This window comes from Zosterops lateralis (genome assembly GCF_965231275.1).
Source record: "Zosterops lateralis genome assembly, chromosome: 1".
NCBI classification, from domain to species: domain Eukaryota; kingdom Metazoa; phylum Chordata; class Aves; order Passeriformes; family Zosteropidae; genus Zosterops; species Zosterops lateralis.
The window spans coordinates 5,454,288-5,469,913 of NC_139762.1; the positions used below are offsets into that span (position 1 = coordinate 5,454,288).

The 15,626-nt window shown below is 42.4% G+C and overlaps 1 protein-coding gene across 1 annotated transcript in view; it reads left to right on the forward strand.

Annotated features, from left to right (window-relative positions):
* OXSR1 (oxidative stress responsive kinase 1) overlaps positions 1–15,626 on the forward strand; it is an 85,715-nt gene that overhangs the window by 22,634 nt on the left and 47,455 nt on the right. Inside the window, exon 3 of the mRNA XM_083880964.1 lies at positions 6,253–6,361. Coding sequence (XP_083737090.1) covers positions 6,253–6,361 — 109 coding nt within the window. The remainder of the gene's footprint in view (positions 1–6,252; positions 6,362–15,626) is intronic.

Genomic DNA, 15,626 nt, shown 5'->3' on the forward strand with positions numbered 1-15,626 from the left:
GGGTGTGACTGGGAGTGGAGTCTAAGGAGAGGTGGTCAAATAGTATTGTCTCCAAATGATCTTGGACTTTTTGATTTATTACTGAAGTTCCACTTCTTTATTTGTCTTGCAAGCCACGGTAGTTAACTACCACACTGGTGTGGGTTTGCAAACAGTCTGCTTGCTCATGTGTTGTATTTCACAGCTGCACTCCATTCAGGGCTGTGTTTTGCTCTGACTCTTTTCTATTGTGGGCTGCTGGTTGCTTTGCTGCTGCTGCCAATCCTTGAAACAGTGGTGTAGCATCTGCCTCAAAATAACCATGCCTCCAGCCTTTTTTCTTGTATGTGTTTTCTTGTTTTAAAGAATTAGTGATCTAAAAGGCCTTAAATCCCCCCTCTGTCCTACAAACTCTACTTCATTTTCATGCAATTAAAGCTGAGTTTTCTTTCATCCAGATGGAGACTTTTTTCTCCATGAGCAGCAGATGACGTGGGTTGTCAGCTTAGCAGTTACCAGCAATGTTGAACAGCAGAGAGGGAAACATAAGCTATGGGATATTTCACACTGGGCTTTCCCAGCTAGGGGAAAATGCTGCCTGTTTATCCCCTAAGATGATTCAACAGAAGACAGGCTCAGGAAAGAGCATGGAGGATGTGGTGTTGCTGTTCCTAGAAAGACTCCAGATTGTTCCCACTCCAGATGCTGGTTGCCCTGGGCCTGACAGGTTGCACACAAGAAGTGAAGGTGCTGCTCTTTCAGTGCTGTGGCCAGAGGGCAGTTAAGGAGGCTGAGGGAACAAGTTGAACTGCAGTTAAACAGAAATGTCCTTTAGAATTTCATGGAAATAACCCAGGGAACTTGCTGCCAATAACATGGAGATCAAACATTGCGTGAGATTAAATAAATCAACCTATAGCTGAGAAGGTTAAATTAGATAGGATTTGAAAAAAGGATTATGAACTCCCCTGGTTTAAAGCATAAGCCAACTGTTAACTGCTCAGGCTTAGTCAGGAGTCTACCCTATGGGCAGATAATTGTATAACTGCTTTTTATAGGGTTTTTACACCTTCTTTTGAAGACTTGGACAGGATATTGAACTGCCTTTGATCTGATGGACCACTTCCTACAAGTGGATTAAGCAGACTATAAGGTTATTGGGAACAAAGCAGCAGATTGCTGTGGAAGTAGTACAGTGTTTCATCCATGTCTGTCATCTGATGGGAATTGCCATTATAATTCCATTTCCAGGCCTGAGGACCTTCACACTTGCTCCGGGGAAAAGAAGTCCCCAAGTATCAGTGCCAAGGAGTCTGATAAATGATATGTGGTTTCTGCATGGTTATTTGATCTGCTGTGTTACGTGTTCCTTGCACGTTGGGATTGCAGCTTAAGACTTAAACCTATGCTGGGTACAGCTTGGTAGTAGTATTTATCAAAGCAGCAACAACAGAAGTCTTAATTACTGGACTGGTTTAGGCTTTTTTTTGTTTGTTTGTTTGTTTTTGTTTTGTTTTGTTTTGTTTTTGTGTGTGTGTAAAGTTCACTACAAACATCAGAATTAATGGTGAGTGAAATCCTGAACATGGAATATTTTCCTTTATTTGGACTGGATGAGCATGAGATGGTGCATGTAAAGAACTTTAGAGTTTGCAGCTGTCTGTGGGCACTGATCACATTGAAAGCATTGCTGAGCTGTAAGTCCTGGGTGTTGATCTGAACAACTGTGAGGGTCAGTGGTAGGTTAGTTGAGGATGTGGGTAGAGCTGGTTTGTATCTCTGAGAAGAGACAGTCACTCACCCATCTGCTTTTTGGCTGAAACCAATTAAAAATGGCCATGGAGGAATTGCCACAGCACAACAGTTCAGAAACACCTGCTTCCTTTAGAAGAGTTTGAAAGGGGGAATGACCACTGAATGAGGCTGAAGAGAAGCTATTAAAATGGGCAACTGCTGAATGACCTGCCATAGGACTGTTTTGTTCCCATCACTAAAGATTACTTAATGGATGAACTGTGTTTATCCCTTTCAGAACTATTTCTTTTCCACTGTTGTTCTAGGGCTAATCTAACCCCTCTTTACTCACGCCAGTTTAGCTCCTGTAGCCACTTGAGGCAAGGAGTTGAAGTGGGTAATCCAAGGAGTGGGAGTTGAATCAGAATCTCTGATTTTGTGCCTTTCCCCCACACTCTTAAAAAAATGTCTCTTGAGTTAATTTTGGTAGAAGAACATGTTTGGTTTTATTTTTTATTTTTAGTTATGTTGCCAGCTCAAAAGGCAAATGAATTATTATTATCAATTTTACAACTTTTTAGCTAAACTATTAAAATTTCACTTGGAGCAGAATGTGAATGGTTATGGCTGCCTGTAGGACTGGAGCTCTAAATCCTGCTTTAAAAGGATGAAGAGCAGCTTTAATGCCTTATCTCTCAGCTGAAATCTCATGGTATAAGATCTTTGCCAGCCAAAGTTGAAGCATTGGTGTTTTCAAGGGGTGATCACATCTGACCTGCTTTGATTTCTGCCCCAGCCAAGCTTTCCCTCCCCACTTCTCTTACAGCTGTGATTCCTTTCAAACAGGGTAGCCACGCTGAAGCTCTCTGGACTCCTCTGAAGCTGCAGGAAGCCACATGAAAGCACTCTGCTGCTGTGCTGTATCTCTGGAGTTCATGTCAACATGTAGGAAATAAAACTAAATAAAGCACAATTTTTATCCTGGTATTTGAGAGCAAGGGCCTCTGAAGCAAGCCTTAGGGGCAGATAAACACAGAGGAAAAGGTGGTGATGTGAAAAGAAAATACCATTAAGAAACTTGAGCTGGTAGCTAAAACACAGCCTTACCTCTTCCTATTAATTCAAATTTCAATTGTTTGTCAGTGGGCAAATAAACCCTCATCCAAAATACCTGATCTAGAAATATGTCTCATTTACAGGAAACTAATATGTTGCTTATGATTCTAGATTAGACTTCACTGCAGTTTTATTACTGTTTTGCAAGCCTTGAAATGTTTCTTTTATTGCCTGTAGAAGTACTGAGAACATTTGTCAGAACTCTTAATGGAAGCCATGGAGGCATTTAGACCTAATCCCAGTCTATTTGCTTTTGGTATTTGACAATACAGATATTTTTAATATCTCACCCAGGGTGAGCATGTAACCATTTCCAAACCATTGCCTGTGTCTGGACATGTTTGTGTCGGGAATTCATTCTCCATAGCTGAGCAGAAAGCAGAGTAATTTCTGGGAATTGGCAGGGAGGTTGTCTCTCATCACTGAAGCCGTGGAGTGTGAGGGAAGAGCTGCTTATCACCCACTGCATCTGTGGATGGCTTGGGGGTCTGTAACAAGTGACCCATGGCTGTTGGCAGAGAGGGAATTAAGCAGCCTTTCCACCTTTAAAACTTGTATAGAGCAGCCCAAATAAATTACTACAGAGGTGTGGAGATCACTGAGATTTTTATTAGCAGTCTTCCAATATAATTTTGATGCTGGGGAAAATATGGGAAGCACAGTTGTAACTGTTATCTGGGGACAGCAGTCTTATTAGAGAGGTAGGAAGAGGAAACCTTTACCTGCTGTGACTTTGTTGTGTTTGAAGAGCAGCAAACTCTCACAAAAGCTTTGGGGATAGTATTAAAGCTGAGCTTACTACACACAAAATGGCTGTTGCTGCATTTTATCTCTTCCTACTCTAAGAATGCTTTTGAGCAGAGCTGCCCAGTGATCCTTGAGTGGGATTCCTGCTTTAGCTGCAGCCCTTCAGCCCCTGCATTTGTGCTGCTGGAGCAAACTGTGGATGGATGACAGAATTGGCTTGGTTTCAGTTATGCCAGGAAGCATTTTAACCACAAAGCCCCTGTGATTTGCCACTATCACTTAAAACAATTGTATGGGTTGAGCTTTCAGGATGTTGGTACCCTCTTTGGGGGAGAACAGGAACCAAGCTTTGATGTAGCCAGTGTGAGATTAGCCTCAAAAACTGCTGAAAATGAAATGGGGGTTTGTGATGGGAGGGAAAGTCTGCCTGGCTGCTGCTCCTTCTGATTGGTAATAATGTAAAAACACTGAAAATTGTGGGCTGTGATGCAATTAATTATTCAGAGCTGTGCTACACTGTGTGAGAAGTGGATTAATCTGTCTGTATTACACATCCACTGGCTGACAGAGGTGTTTAATTGCACAGATCAGGTTTGTGATTATTTATTTTCACTCTTTATGCTTTGGTGCACATGACAGACTTGCGCTATTTTTTTTAGCTATGTTTCCCAGCCCAGGGAGTAGAATGTGGTAGTAAATGAGAGAGGAAGTTTTTAGAAAATAATAATAAAATAGTAACTAAGTGTCACCAAATACCTGAAAAAAATCTGTAGTATGGGACTGCTTAAATGGGAAAAATCTGATCTAGGTCTAGGATCTTAAATAAACTTGGTCCAGACTTTATCTCATTGCCTCCTGTACTCCAGTAGCATACATAAATATATATTAAATATGCAATGTTTGTATATATTTCTCATATTATTCTTTTGGTCTCCCAGGGAACTGCTTCAAAATATTTTGAGCGGTCTAGCTGAGAAAATATAAAGCCAGTTTCTCTAGATACTTGCTGAGAGTGGTGGATTTGGGACAGGTCTGGCTGATGGGGTGGATTACCAGTCCTGCTTGCTGCTTTCCACCTTGTTTTCCTCTGGTGCCACTTGATCTTTTGTAGTGTATTTTAATAGTCAGAGAGAGAACCACAGAAAACTCCAAAGTTGCTGATTTATTTCCTTTGTGAAAAATGACTTGACACAAGTGAAAGTTTGCAAGGAAGGGAGCTGGAGCTGTCAGAGTAAGCAAAATATATTGTTTTAGGCTGTATTTATTTTCACAGAGTGTTTTTTACTCAGAGTGTGCTTCATGGAGATGAATAGCTTATTCCCCACTCTTCAAATACCCTTTCCTGTTTAGAAGGATTCTTCTTTAATCTGCTTGTTAAGTTTCCTGGAAAGTTGGTGCCTCTCCTGGGGAAGCAGCAAGAGGAACCAATTGCTTTGGATTCCTCAAATGCACCTACTCCCTGAAAAGCAGTGCTAAGTGGATAAATCAACATGAGCCTGTTCCTTTGGAGCTGTGATTGCCAGCTCAGGCCTTGCCAAGGGGAAGCAGTGGCTTTACTCTGAACTCAGTCACAAGCAGAGCTCTGTACAGGAGCAGGAGGAAAATGTGCTGCATTTGTGGGGTGTCCTGGGCACGAGTGAATTCCTCTCAGAGCTCTTTCTTGTACTTCAGTACCAGGGAAGTCTTGTGCTTAGAGGGAGAGAAGGATCAGGGGCTGAAGGGGCCTTGCTCTCCTCCTTTCTTGTGTGCTGTGAAGGAATTGCTGTAGTTGAGAGCAGAAGTTCAGGGGCTGAGTGTCTGGGGTGGGTACAATTTGTCAGGTTGAGGGACTTGGCTGAAGCATAAAGGCTCAGCTGGGTGCAGTGCAGGGTGCCAGGCTTGGCTCAGTGGATGGCTTTTGTCTATGGACAGCCAAGAAACTGTGCGTCTTTCTGTCCAAACTGGTGATTTGTGCTTGCATAATGAAATCAGTGTTTTCTGTGGTGTTGTCCCCTCCATAACCTGGAAAACCTAAACCCTGAACCCATAACCAACACTATGCACAGTCAAAACTCAAAACAATTTAATATCTCAACCTATTTCATATTGTCCTTGATGGGTAGTGGCTACTGACTTTCTAATCTCAAAGTGATCCCTCTCTTCTTCCAGTGTGACAAAAGATGCAGCTGTCCTTTTTGCCTTCAACCTAATTGAGCTAAGCCATCTGCTTTCCTGCTGGGAAGAAACATTAGGAATGAGAGGCCTTTTTTCCCCAGAGGCCAGTATTTCCCTTTCTCATCCAAATGATAGTCTTCAACAGATTAAGCATCTGTTGCATAGTGGGTTACTGAAAGGAGAAGTCAGCATGAACTTCCTAGGTCACAAACTGAAGTGAATTTTTGGGAGTATTCTGTTGTAGCTGCTTGCAGGTACTTTGATTGCCACCACTTTGATGGCCTCACCACAGGTGTTTTGGTTAACTTTTTCTTCCTCTAGACAGGCAGGAAGAACCCTAAAATATCTTTTGGCTCTAGTATGATGCAGGCTGAGTGTTTAGAGTATTTCTGCATTTTCTGCATTTACCTTCTAGATATCCTTTTTCTTTGTACCCTCTTTGTGTCTTGAGGAAGATGACTTCTGTGCCCGAGGAGTGATTGTCACTCTGTCCAACTGCTAATGTTTTATTTTTCTCTACAGAAAGAAATTCAAGCCATGAGTCAGTGCCATCACCCCAACATTGTATCTTACTACACATCCTTTGTGGTGAAAGATGAGCTTTGGCTGGTGATGAAGTTACTTAGTGGAGGTGAGTGGTCCAATTTCTTTACCCTAAAGGCAGCATAAAAACCTGTCCTCCCTCCTTCCTCTCTCCCTTCTTTACCTCTTAAGTTTTCCACCTGTGAATTAAGACATTTTGTAGACTTGTAGAGTTGTTCAGGTTGGAAAAAACCTCTTGGATCAGAAAGTCCAACCATTACCCCAGCACTGCCAAGTTCACCACTAAAACCCTCTCCCCAAGTCACATCCACACATCCTTTAAACACCTGTGGGGATGGTGACTCCACCACCTCCCCAGACAGCCTGTTCCAGTGCTGAACATTTCTAGGAAGAAATGTTTCCTAAGATCCAATCCAAACCTCCCCTGGTGCAACTCAAGGCAGCTTCCTCTTGTCCTACTGCTTGTTCCCTGGGAGCAGAGCCTGACCCCCCTGGCTGTCCCCTCCTGTCTGGGAGTTGTGCAGAGCCACAAGGTCCCCCCTGAGCCTCCTTTTCTCCAGGCTGAGCCCCTTTCCCAGCTCCCTCAGCTGCTCCTGGTGCTCCAGACCCTTCCCAGCTCCGTTCCCTTCTCTGGACTGGCTCCAGCCCCTCAATGTCTTTCTGGTCATGAGGGGCCCAAAAGTGACTCCAGGACTGGAGGTGTGGCCTCAGCAGTGCTGAGCACAGGGGACAGTCCCTGCCCTGGTCCTGCTGTCACACGATTGCTGACCCAGGCCAGGGGCCATTGGCCTTCTTGCCCCTCTGGGCACACTCCGGCTCACGTTCAGCCCCTGTCACCAGCACCCCCAGATCCCTTCCCACCAGGCAGCTTTCCAGCCATTCTGTATGAATAGTAATATTTGATTGCAACCCATTCAGCTCAGAAATACCTTCTTGTCTTATGTCCGTCAGTAGTAACACCTAACTGGCTTTTGAAAATCATTACCTGGTTAACACAGAGCCAAGGAAACTTCCTTTTTCTGGGAAGTTTTTTCCCTTTTATTCTCTCAGACACTGGGGAAACAGCTTTTTTTTTTTTTTTGAGAGAGAGAGAGAGAGAGAGAGAGTTTGAAAATTTTTTATCAGTAATGTTTTATTTGAAGTCATAATATTTTCCAGGCTCCCTGTTTAAGTTACAGCTGAGACAAGAAATGGAATCAAGTTCTGGATGATAAAACAAAGGGCTGTTGCTAAATCCTGGGCCTGTCTTTAGGAAGACTTAATTTTCCTGGCACTGCAGTGAAAAGGAATTGAAAACTGAAAAAAAACCCCAAAACTATTTTCTTGCTTAAAAAAAACCTCAACCTGGCTTCTCTGTTTTGTGGACTGTAAAATGCCAGGAGATGATGTGGAAAAATCTGGCTAAACCTGTTTGCATTTTGCACAAGAGCTCAACAATGACCATAAAACATGTCTCTTTGAAGGTGTTCTTTAGATAATTTTAGCAATTCTTTTGGGGGAAATCAAATTCCATGCCAACCTTAAGTCTGTCTTAAAGGGTTTTTAATGTCCCATGTGCTCATGTGTCATTAAGCAATACCCTCTGTTTTCTGAGACAGACAAGGGTCTTTAAAGATGTGCTGACTATTTGTGTGTGGAAAAGAATCCCCTGCCAGCTTAGAGCAAGCAGTGTTGCTGTGTGTATAAGAAGTGTATCTATGGGAAAGTTTCCACAACAGGAGGAAATGGCATTTCAGGGGTGCTGGAGAGGCAGCAGCAATGGGTTTGGCCTTTTCCAGGAGAGTACACAACCTCTTGGAAGAAAATGCACAGCTGCCTCCATCGCTTCACAGCAGTTTTCTGTCAGAATCGAGTCATGATGAGGCTCATCCTTGAACCTCCAAACGTTGTCTCTGTTTGTTCTCAATTTTGTGTGGAGATGGGGTTTTTTTCTGATTTTTTTTTTTTTTTTTTTTTTTTTTTTGGTGTGTGTGTGTAAAGCTGGGGAAAAGTCAGACCATTATTATCAAGGCACCACAGATGTAAAGACTACACTGGAAAATTTCTGGAAAAATAATTATTGGTTCAGAACCAGACTCTTGCTGGTGTGAATGATGACCTGCTTCTCATTTAATATTCCCTTTGAATGGGCTTTTATGTTCTTCAGCCTGATAATTGACCCTTGTGCAGCTCTGGCATTTAGTGGGGGACTTGCAGTAAAGCAGTGCTAGGAAATCTCCCTGCTTATTCTGTGGCATATGTTGAAGAGTAGGGTCATACAGTAAAAGACAGACAAGTAAGAGTGTAATTCTTCCCTCTCCCCAACATTTGTGTGAGTCAGTGTTTTCTCACTTAAAAGGAATCATTTGAAGGCTGGAGGAATTGCTAAAGTAAATAGAAAGACTTTGAGAATGACCTGTCACTTTCTAAGCAGGAGGATACCTTGTGAGGTATTTTTCAGCTGTTTTCTTTTATATATTTATTACTTCATACTTTTTTATATCAGTGCTTCAGGAATTTCATATGAGATCTCATAGGCAAATTCTACAGCACAATCTTAAGAATGGGGGAAGAAACTTGTGATTGGAGCTTTCTGACTGAAGAGCTTTTTCATTCACTTTTAATGAGACTATTTTCAGTTGGTCTTGGGCTGAGTGATTTATGTAACAAGAGACACTTCTAAAACTGCCTCTCATTCCTTTGAGCTTAGTTCTTATCAGTAATAAAGTGGCTCGTTTTGTGGTCATCTGTCATCCAGTGGGAAAAATAATGATCTGGGTTTCTCAACAGGAAGAACCTTTGAGCTGGTTTTTAAACCAGAAAACAAAAGCGAAGAAAAACACCCCCAAAACAAAACCAAAAACAAACAAGCAAACAAAAAACCCTCCACCAAAACAGAGTCCAGCCTAATGTTTTCATTTTGTTTAGTTGTTTTACAAGATTTGTACATCCCAATAAGTACATATGAAATACATTCTGATGTCCATTCTGTATCTTGATCATGGCTTTTGCACTTGAGAATTTATTTTGGGTAAGTTCAGAATTTTATTGCCTCTTTTCTGTCACTGTATACTTTCAGGCTGTGTGATTTCAGGCGGAAACTAGTTTTAATTTCAGCATACAAACACTGATTTCAGTAATTTGATAAACAGCCCACAAGACAGCCCAGTCTGTAATGCAGACCTTTGTTGTTGTTGTTGTAAGCACAATTTAATTTCTTCTCTGGTTGCAGTCTTCTGTTAAAATCCTAACCTGATCATACATGCAAGCGTTTTAGAAATGTCTCTAAGGGAAAATACTCTAAATCCATGAATTGATGTTGTCTAAAAGTGCCTTGCTCCTCCAGAGGGTGCACTCAAAGGTGCCTTAATTACCTGACTGACATTGTCCCTGAAACAGAACTATTTGTCTCCACAAGTACTCTGTTGATGGGAGATTTCTATATTTGAAAGTTACCAGCAGGCAGGAGATAGCACTGGGATCTGATGTGCATCAGAGCCCAGCCAGGCTGGTGGGAGCCACTGCTCAGAGCCGTCTGACCTGGCAGCACTGAGCCCAGAGCAGGTGTGGAGTTGCTGATGGCAGAAACGTGGCTGTGATGAGATGCAGCTGGTAGAGACCAGGGGTGCTGGTGTGTCCAGTTACTGACAGCCCCTTTCAGGTCTGGTGATGTGTGTCTGTGTCACGTTTGTGAAGGGTCTGCTGTTTTCTGTTCCCTTCAGTAGAAAGTGCAGATCCTTTTCTCTAATGAAAGCTCTGTAGGGTTCCAAGCTTGGCATGAACTCGACACCCCAGCCTTTGAGTCCACTGTTACTCCAAACTAAAATCCAATGGCTATTTCTAGACAACTGCTGACCTGCTCTTTGCCTCCCTGGCATTCTCCTGTCATGAATTTTACTCATGTTTTTTTAAAGCCTCCTAAAGCCCAGTCCTGCTCTCAAACTCCTGTGGCTTTTTAGTAGGAAGAGGAGCAGCTGCGCTTTTGTTCTTGTGCTTTTACACTGTGACCTGCTTGCTCTTCTAAATTCTCCCTGCTTTTAACAAGCTCTCATTTCACAGGTGATCCATGGCTGTAGATAACTCTATAAAACATTTGCTCCTAGGAAACAGCCAGCTCTGGTCACTTGCCCACATCACACAACAGTTTTTCCTGTCCTAGCCTGCAGCAGATGAAACCTCCAAAATATTTTTAAACTGTTCAAATCCTTTAAATACTGAAACATTTCCAGATAGGGCTCTTGGATATTCTGTGCTCTTAAAGGCTCCTGATGAAATCTGCTAAGGAGATTGCTGTATTGAAATAGTTAAACCTTTTATTTTCTGAAAGTTCTTAAGATTAGCTAATCAACTTCTTACTTCAACCTTTGATCTGAAGTTCAGAATGCCAGACCAAAAGAGGCAGGCAAGTCTTAGTTCTCTATCAGGGAGTTGGGACATCTTGTTCTGCTTCTGCTGTGTTAATCTCTGATCTGGCCCCTCCTAATTCCAACAGAGAGTTAGGATCAAAGCATAAACCACAGGTCCTTAGAAATCTTCATGTTTATGTTGAATTATTTTCTTAGGAGAGAGATATGCTATTTTTAATTCATCTGGAGGGGTTTTGATTTTATTTGTAGAAACACAACTTAATTTCAAGCAATTAAGGATGGGCTAAGTCAGAAGCAGGGGATGGCAGGGACTGTACATGATTGCAGAATGCAAAGTGTGTAGATACATTGCCACTCCTAACTGTAATAAGAAAAGCATGAAAAATTAGTTTGTCTTCAGATTATCTCCTATAAATGTCTTGATCACAACAGCAATAGCCTGTTTTACTCCCTTTATTGTATTATCTTGTTTTCTGCTTTAATCTTTCCATATTTCTTCTGCATCCATGCACATGCCCTGGGGGAAGGAGGCAAGAAGTGGATGTTTCCTTAGTTTCCCTCTAAGGAGGTTTAACCAGGATTATGTCTTTTCCTTTGTTGTGTATAACTTGTTGTTTCCTTTACTTTGCTACTCTCCAGCTGTATCTGTATTCCTCAGTCCCAGGAGGGGATTCAATCCAAGCAGTTCTTCCTTCTTATGCATTTTCTTCATGTGTTTGCCAGAGACTGACAAGGTGCAGATTTAATTCTTGGCTCTAATGACAGCCAGGCTCACCGAAACCACTGGCTAATGCTGAGATATCTCAAAAGAAGCAGCACTGAATCTGCCAATTCTCCCCTTCTCAAAGTTTCAGCCTGTTCAGCATCAGTATTTGTCGGGTTTGGGGAAGATTTTGGTTGTCACAAAGTCGTCTGGTTATTCCCCAGCGCTGTTTTCAAGCCTTTTTGTGTCAGGCCTCTGAATGGCCAATCAATGCAGGCACCATTACCTGCCTGCCTTTTTTTTTTTTTTTTTTTTTTTTTTTTTATTTTTTTTTTTTTTTTTTTTTCAGGCTGGAAGCTAGAAAATTAAATTTTCCCATTCTGCTTCCCAGACAAAGTTAAATGAGGAGTTTTCTTTGCATTTAAAGTGTATCTTGGTTCTGTCACTTAAGTTATAACATGCAAGATATGGTTCCCATAGCAACCCGCTCTGCTGTACATTTTTTCTTCCTCTGGGGGCATGTAAAATTCCAGCTGGAACACTCCTGCATTTATCTATAATCTTGTTCCCAACAAGCTTTCCTTTCTGCTCAGGTATTCATGCCCTTCTCTGCTTCAGCCCCAATGTGCTGAAGCACTAAGCAGTGTCACTGATGACTGTGGATGTTTTCTTCCTCTGCTGAGGAGAAGCGTCAGAAACAGGCTTCCTAAACGCCATTCCACAGCCTTGCTGGTGTAGGTGAGGTCAAGGAGTCGTGCTCTGGATCTGGAACAGGAAGTCTCAACGTTTGTGGTGGTTGTGCTGTTGAAAGTGAATCAATGGAACAATTAGGACTTCTTGCCCCGAGGGTGCCATTACACAGAAGTTTTCTGCAGCAGCAAAGCTGGTTTGAGGAGTTCCTGGCTGTTTGGTCTCCACCCTGCCTGGAAAACTGCATTTCCAGTTACTGCAGTGATCCCATTTTATAGCATGGCTTCTTAAGTGGGTGCCAGGAGCACAACAGTGAGGTGGTGAACCATGGAACTTTAATCTTGTTTTGTTGCCATAGGTAACCTGGTATCTTTGGAGTAGTACATAATTCATGGTGTTGAAAGAGTCAGTTTTGCTGGATATGTGTGGGGTGCAAGTCAGGACTGCTTTTGCTGGGATTCAAGACTGTCCATTGCCAGTGGTCTGCCTGATGTCAGTATCCAAAACCTGAATATCCTTCTCTTACAAGCAGTTACAGGTTGGGCTCTCTCAGCTGAAGGCAAATCTGTATACAGGCTCCTTCTGACTTGTGCTGTCCTTAGGAGCTGCTGCATTAGCAGCTTTTGGAGCAGACTGGGAAGCTTTTGAGTTTGAGCAGAAAACCACTTCCCTCTCCACTGCTGTGCCGTTTGCACTGAGAGCTGCTCTTTACTGAGGTGCATTTCCATGACCATTGGTGTCAGGACACTGAGACATTTGGATGATGAATGACGAGTCATGCTAAATGCTTTATCAGATTGCACAGCATCTCATAGGCTTCCTGTTGATGTGCTGTACTGTGTATATTTGATGGGCAGGAATTTGTTTTAGCTGCATTTTTTCCAAATCAATCACTAAATGTTGTCTTCTTTCCTTTGTCTTGTGTTGGGCTTTGAGATCAGTTGCTCATCACCAGCTTTCTTTAAACATCCTTGTTAATGACAGCATTATTTATATTTATGGTTAGACTCCAGTTCTGACCCTATTCTCTGTGTCTTGTTTTGTCTTTTCTTGGTATATAGCCCTTCTGGGCTTGGAAGAGCTTTCCAGACAGCCTCAGTCAAACTTAATTTTTTTTTTTTCTTTCTCTGACTTAGAGTTCACCTTCCTGTACTGTGACTCCATACTTGCTACTTGTGATTTTTTAATGAGAAAAACCATGAGGGAATTGTTGTAATCAAGTGTAATGCCATGCATAATATACACCAGAGTGCTTCATAGCACTATGTGAAATAGAGGTTTTATTTTAAGGAGAACTCAAAGATATTTTTTTCTTTTCTGGAGACATTGTAATGGATTTGTTTTCTCCTTGAAAATCTTGTAACTGTTAACACAGAGCAGTGTACCTTATTTCCAGTGTGAACTTCATCCTCTTGCCAATAGGTTCTGCCTTAGAGTGAGATTGAGCAGTTTGGACATGGAGCACAAATCCATAGTCCAACTGCATTTAAGCAGAGATCCAGCTGTGTTTGGATGTGCTCTGTCTTCCCCAGTTACTCCTGAACTGGTTTGAGGCTGGCAGGCTCTGCAGTCATGCTGGTGTTTCCCAGCAGTGTGGTCAGTTTGTTGGGCACATCCTCTGGTGTGGTTTAGGCCCTGGTTCCAGTTCAGCTGAATTAGTTTCCAGTTAATTTTAGCAGTTATTGTATTGCAGGATTGGGAACAGGCCACTCTGCAAGACAGTCAAATTTTCCTTTAGATTCTGATTCCCTGATCTCTTGGTCCAATGTAATGGAGTTGGTGTGGGAATTCATCTGTATCCTGGGGCTGGTGAGTGTGTCACACATGTAACTGAGACCCCTGGGACCACCTTTGCCTTGAATTTACCAGCCTAATGCTGCAATCCAATCCTGGCCTTCTAGCAGGAGGTGTTTTCCTTGACAGTGACATTCTCATGACTTCTCCTTTCAAAGTAGCTCCTACCTTGGCTGTGGGCTTCTCTTTGGGGATTTAGTTACTCTGTTGCTCCATGCCAGGCGTCCTGAGCCAGAATGCTGGAACACTGCATGGAGCAGTGCTGGGAAGTGCAGCTTGGCTTTGTTCTTTGTATTCCCTAGTGCTGTGCTTAATGAAGTTGTAGTTGTGAGTCAGAATCGACTCCCAAACTTAATGATTTGTGAGTTGGAAAAATCACAGCTTCATGGTGCTGTGGTGCCAGTGGCCAAACCCTGAGCAGACAAGGGAGGGATGATCCTAAGAACACTTTGTCCAGCAGAAAGGTGGCTCCTGGGTTGCTTTTCTACTGTTTCCTGCATTTTGCTGATCCCTTTTTGCTGCTCTTCCTGTAGAGGACTGGCAAATTCCCCCACTTCTATGAACATCTCAATGTGAAAGTGGTTTTAAAATAAATGCGCTTAAAAAGTGTCAGGCAGGACTGGGAGCAGATATAGCCTGGGTGTGAATCAGCCTTTTCACAAGCAGGGCTGGCTCTGTGCATGCCCTCTTGTCTGTCTACCCTCCACCCTTCTTTCAGGTGGTGAAACTTGGCTAAATAGAGGATTTTTTTTTGACCAAATGAATTTGAGCACCATATGATCTGCCTCCTCATGTTCCCTGAGCCCTTTGCAGGAGAAGGGAAATGTTTGTGAGCAAAGTCTGCTAACGGAGCCGTGGGTGGAAAGAGGACAAAACGAGTACGTGAAGAACCACATATTTTCACTGGACTTCTAAAACAAGTGACAGTTTGTTCTCCAGATTAAGACACATTTCAGAGGAAAAGCCTGAACAAGTGGATGAGGAGGGGCTTTTTTGGTGGGGTTTTTTATGATGTCACAAAAATTCTTGTCCAGAATAAGAAGCCTCAAACTTAGTAAGCATGTACTCTTTAAATGTGAAAAGGTGACAGACTGAAGGCCAGGTGAGTGAGTCCTCATGACACACAACAAAAGATTCTTTTCTCAGAACATAAAGGTGAGATTTCAGTGAAGGGATTAATCTCCAACATCTGAAATCTTACCTTTCTTCAGTAAAGATACTCTTGCTCTGATGCAGGAAGTCCAACGTATGTCTAAACCACCTGAGAAACTTTTGGCTAAGATCCATATAAAAATTCACTAAACATGAGTGTATTTCTCTGCTTGGGTGGGGTAAAGGAAGGCTCAACACTGAGTATTCTTGCATAAAATGTTGGGGTGATGTTATGTAACTTCATTTCTGGTGTTGGTTTTTTTTGTGTGGGTTTTTTTTTTTTTTTTTCATTTTTCTCTGTGTTTTTTTTTTTTTTTCTCTATTTTTGTTCTAGTCTTCTGTGTTAAGATTGTGTCCTCTGCAAATATCTTGAGCTAAGCAAAGATTTTTTTGGTAAGAGGAAGCTGAAGGCGCCATTGAGGGCAACCACTTTATCCCTCAATTTATGTCCTGGGTTTGCTGGGTGTCTTGATGTCCAGGTGAAGCTGGTGCCAGTGGGGCAGAGAAGATGGAAAGTGAGAAACAGTGGCGCTGCTAGCTGCAGGAGCTCAGCATGTACTGCTTTACACCAGCTAAGGGACACTGTGCACCCATGGAATTGTTTCCTGTGCAGTTTGAATTGTGCAAAACGAGCCTTTCCACATGGTGTTTGTATTCAAACCTTGCAG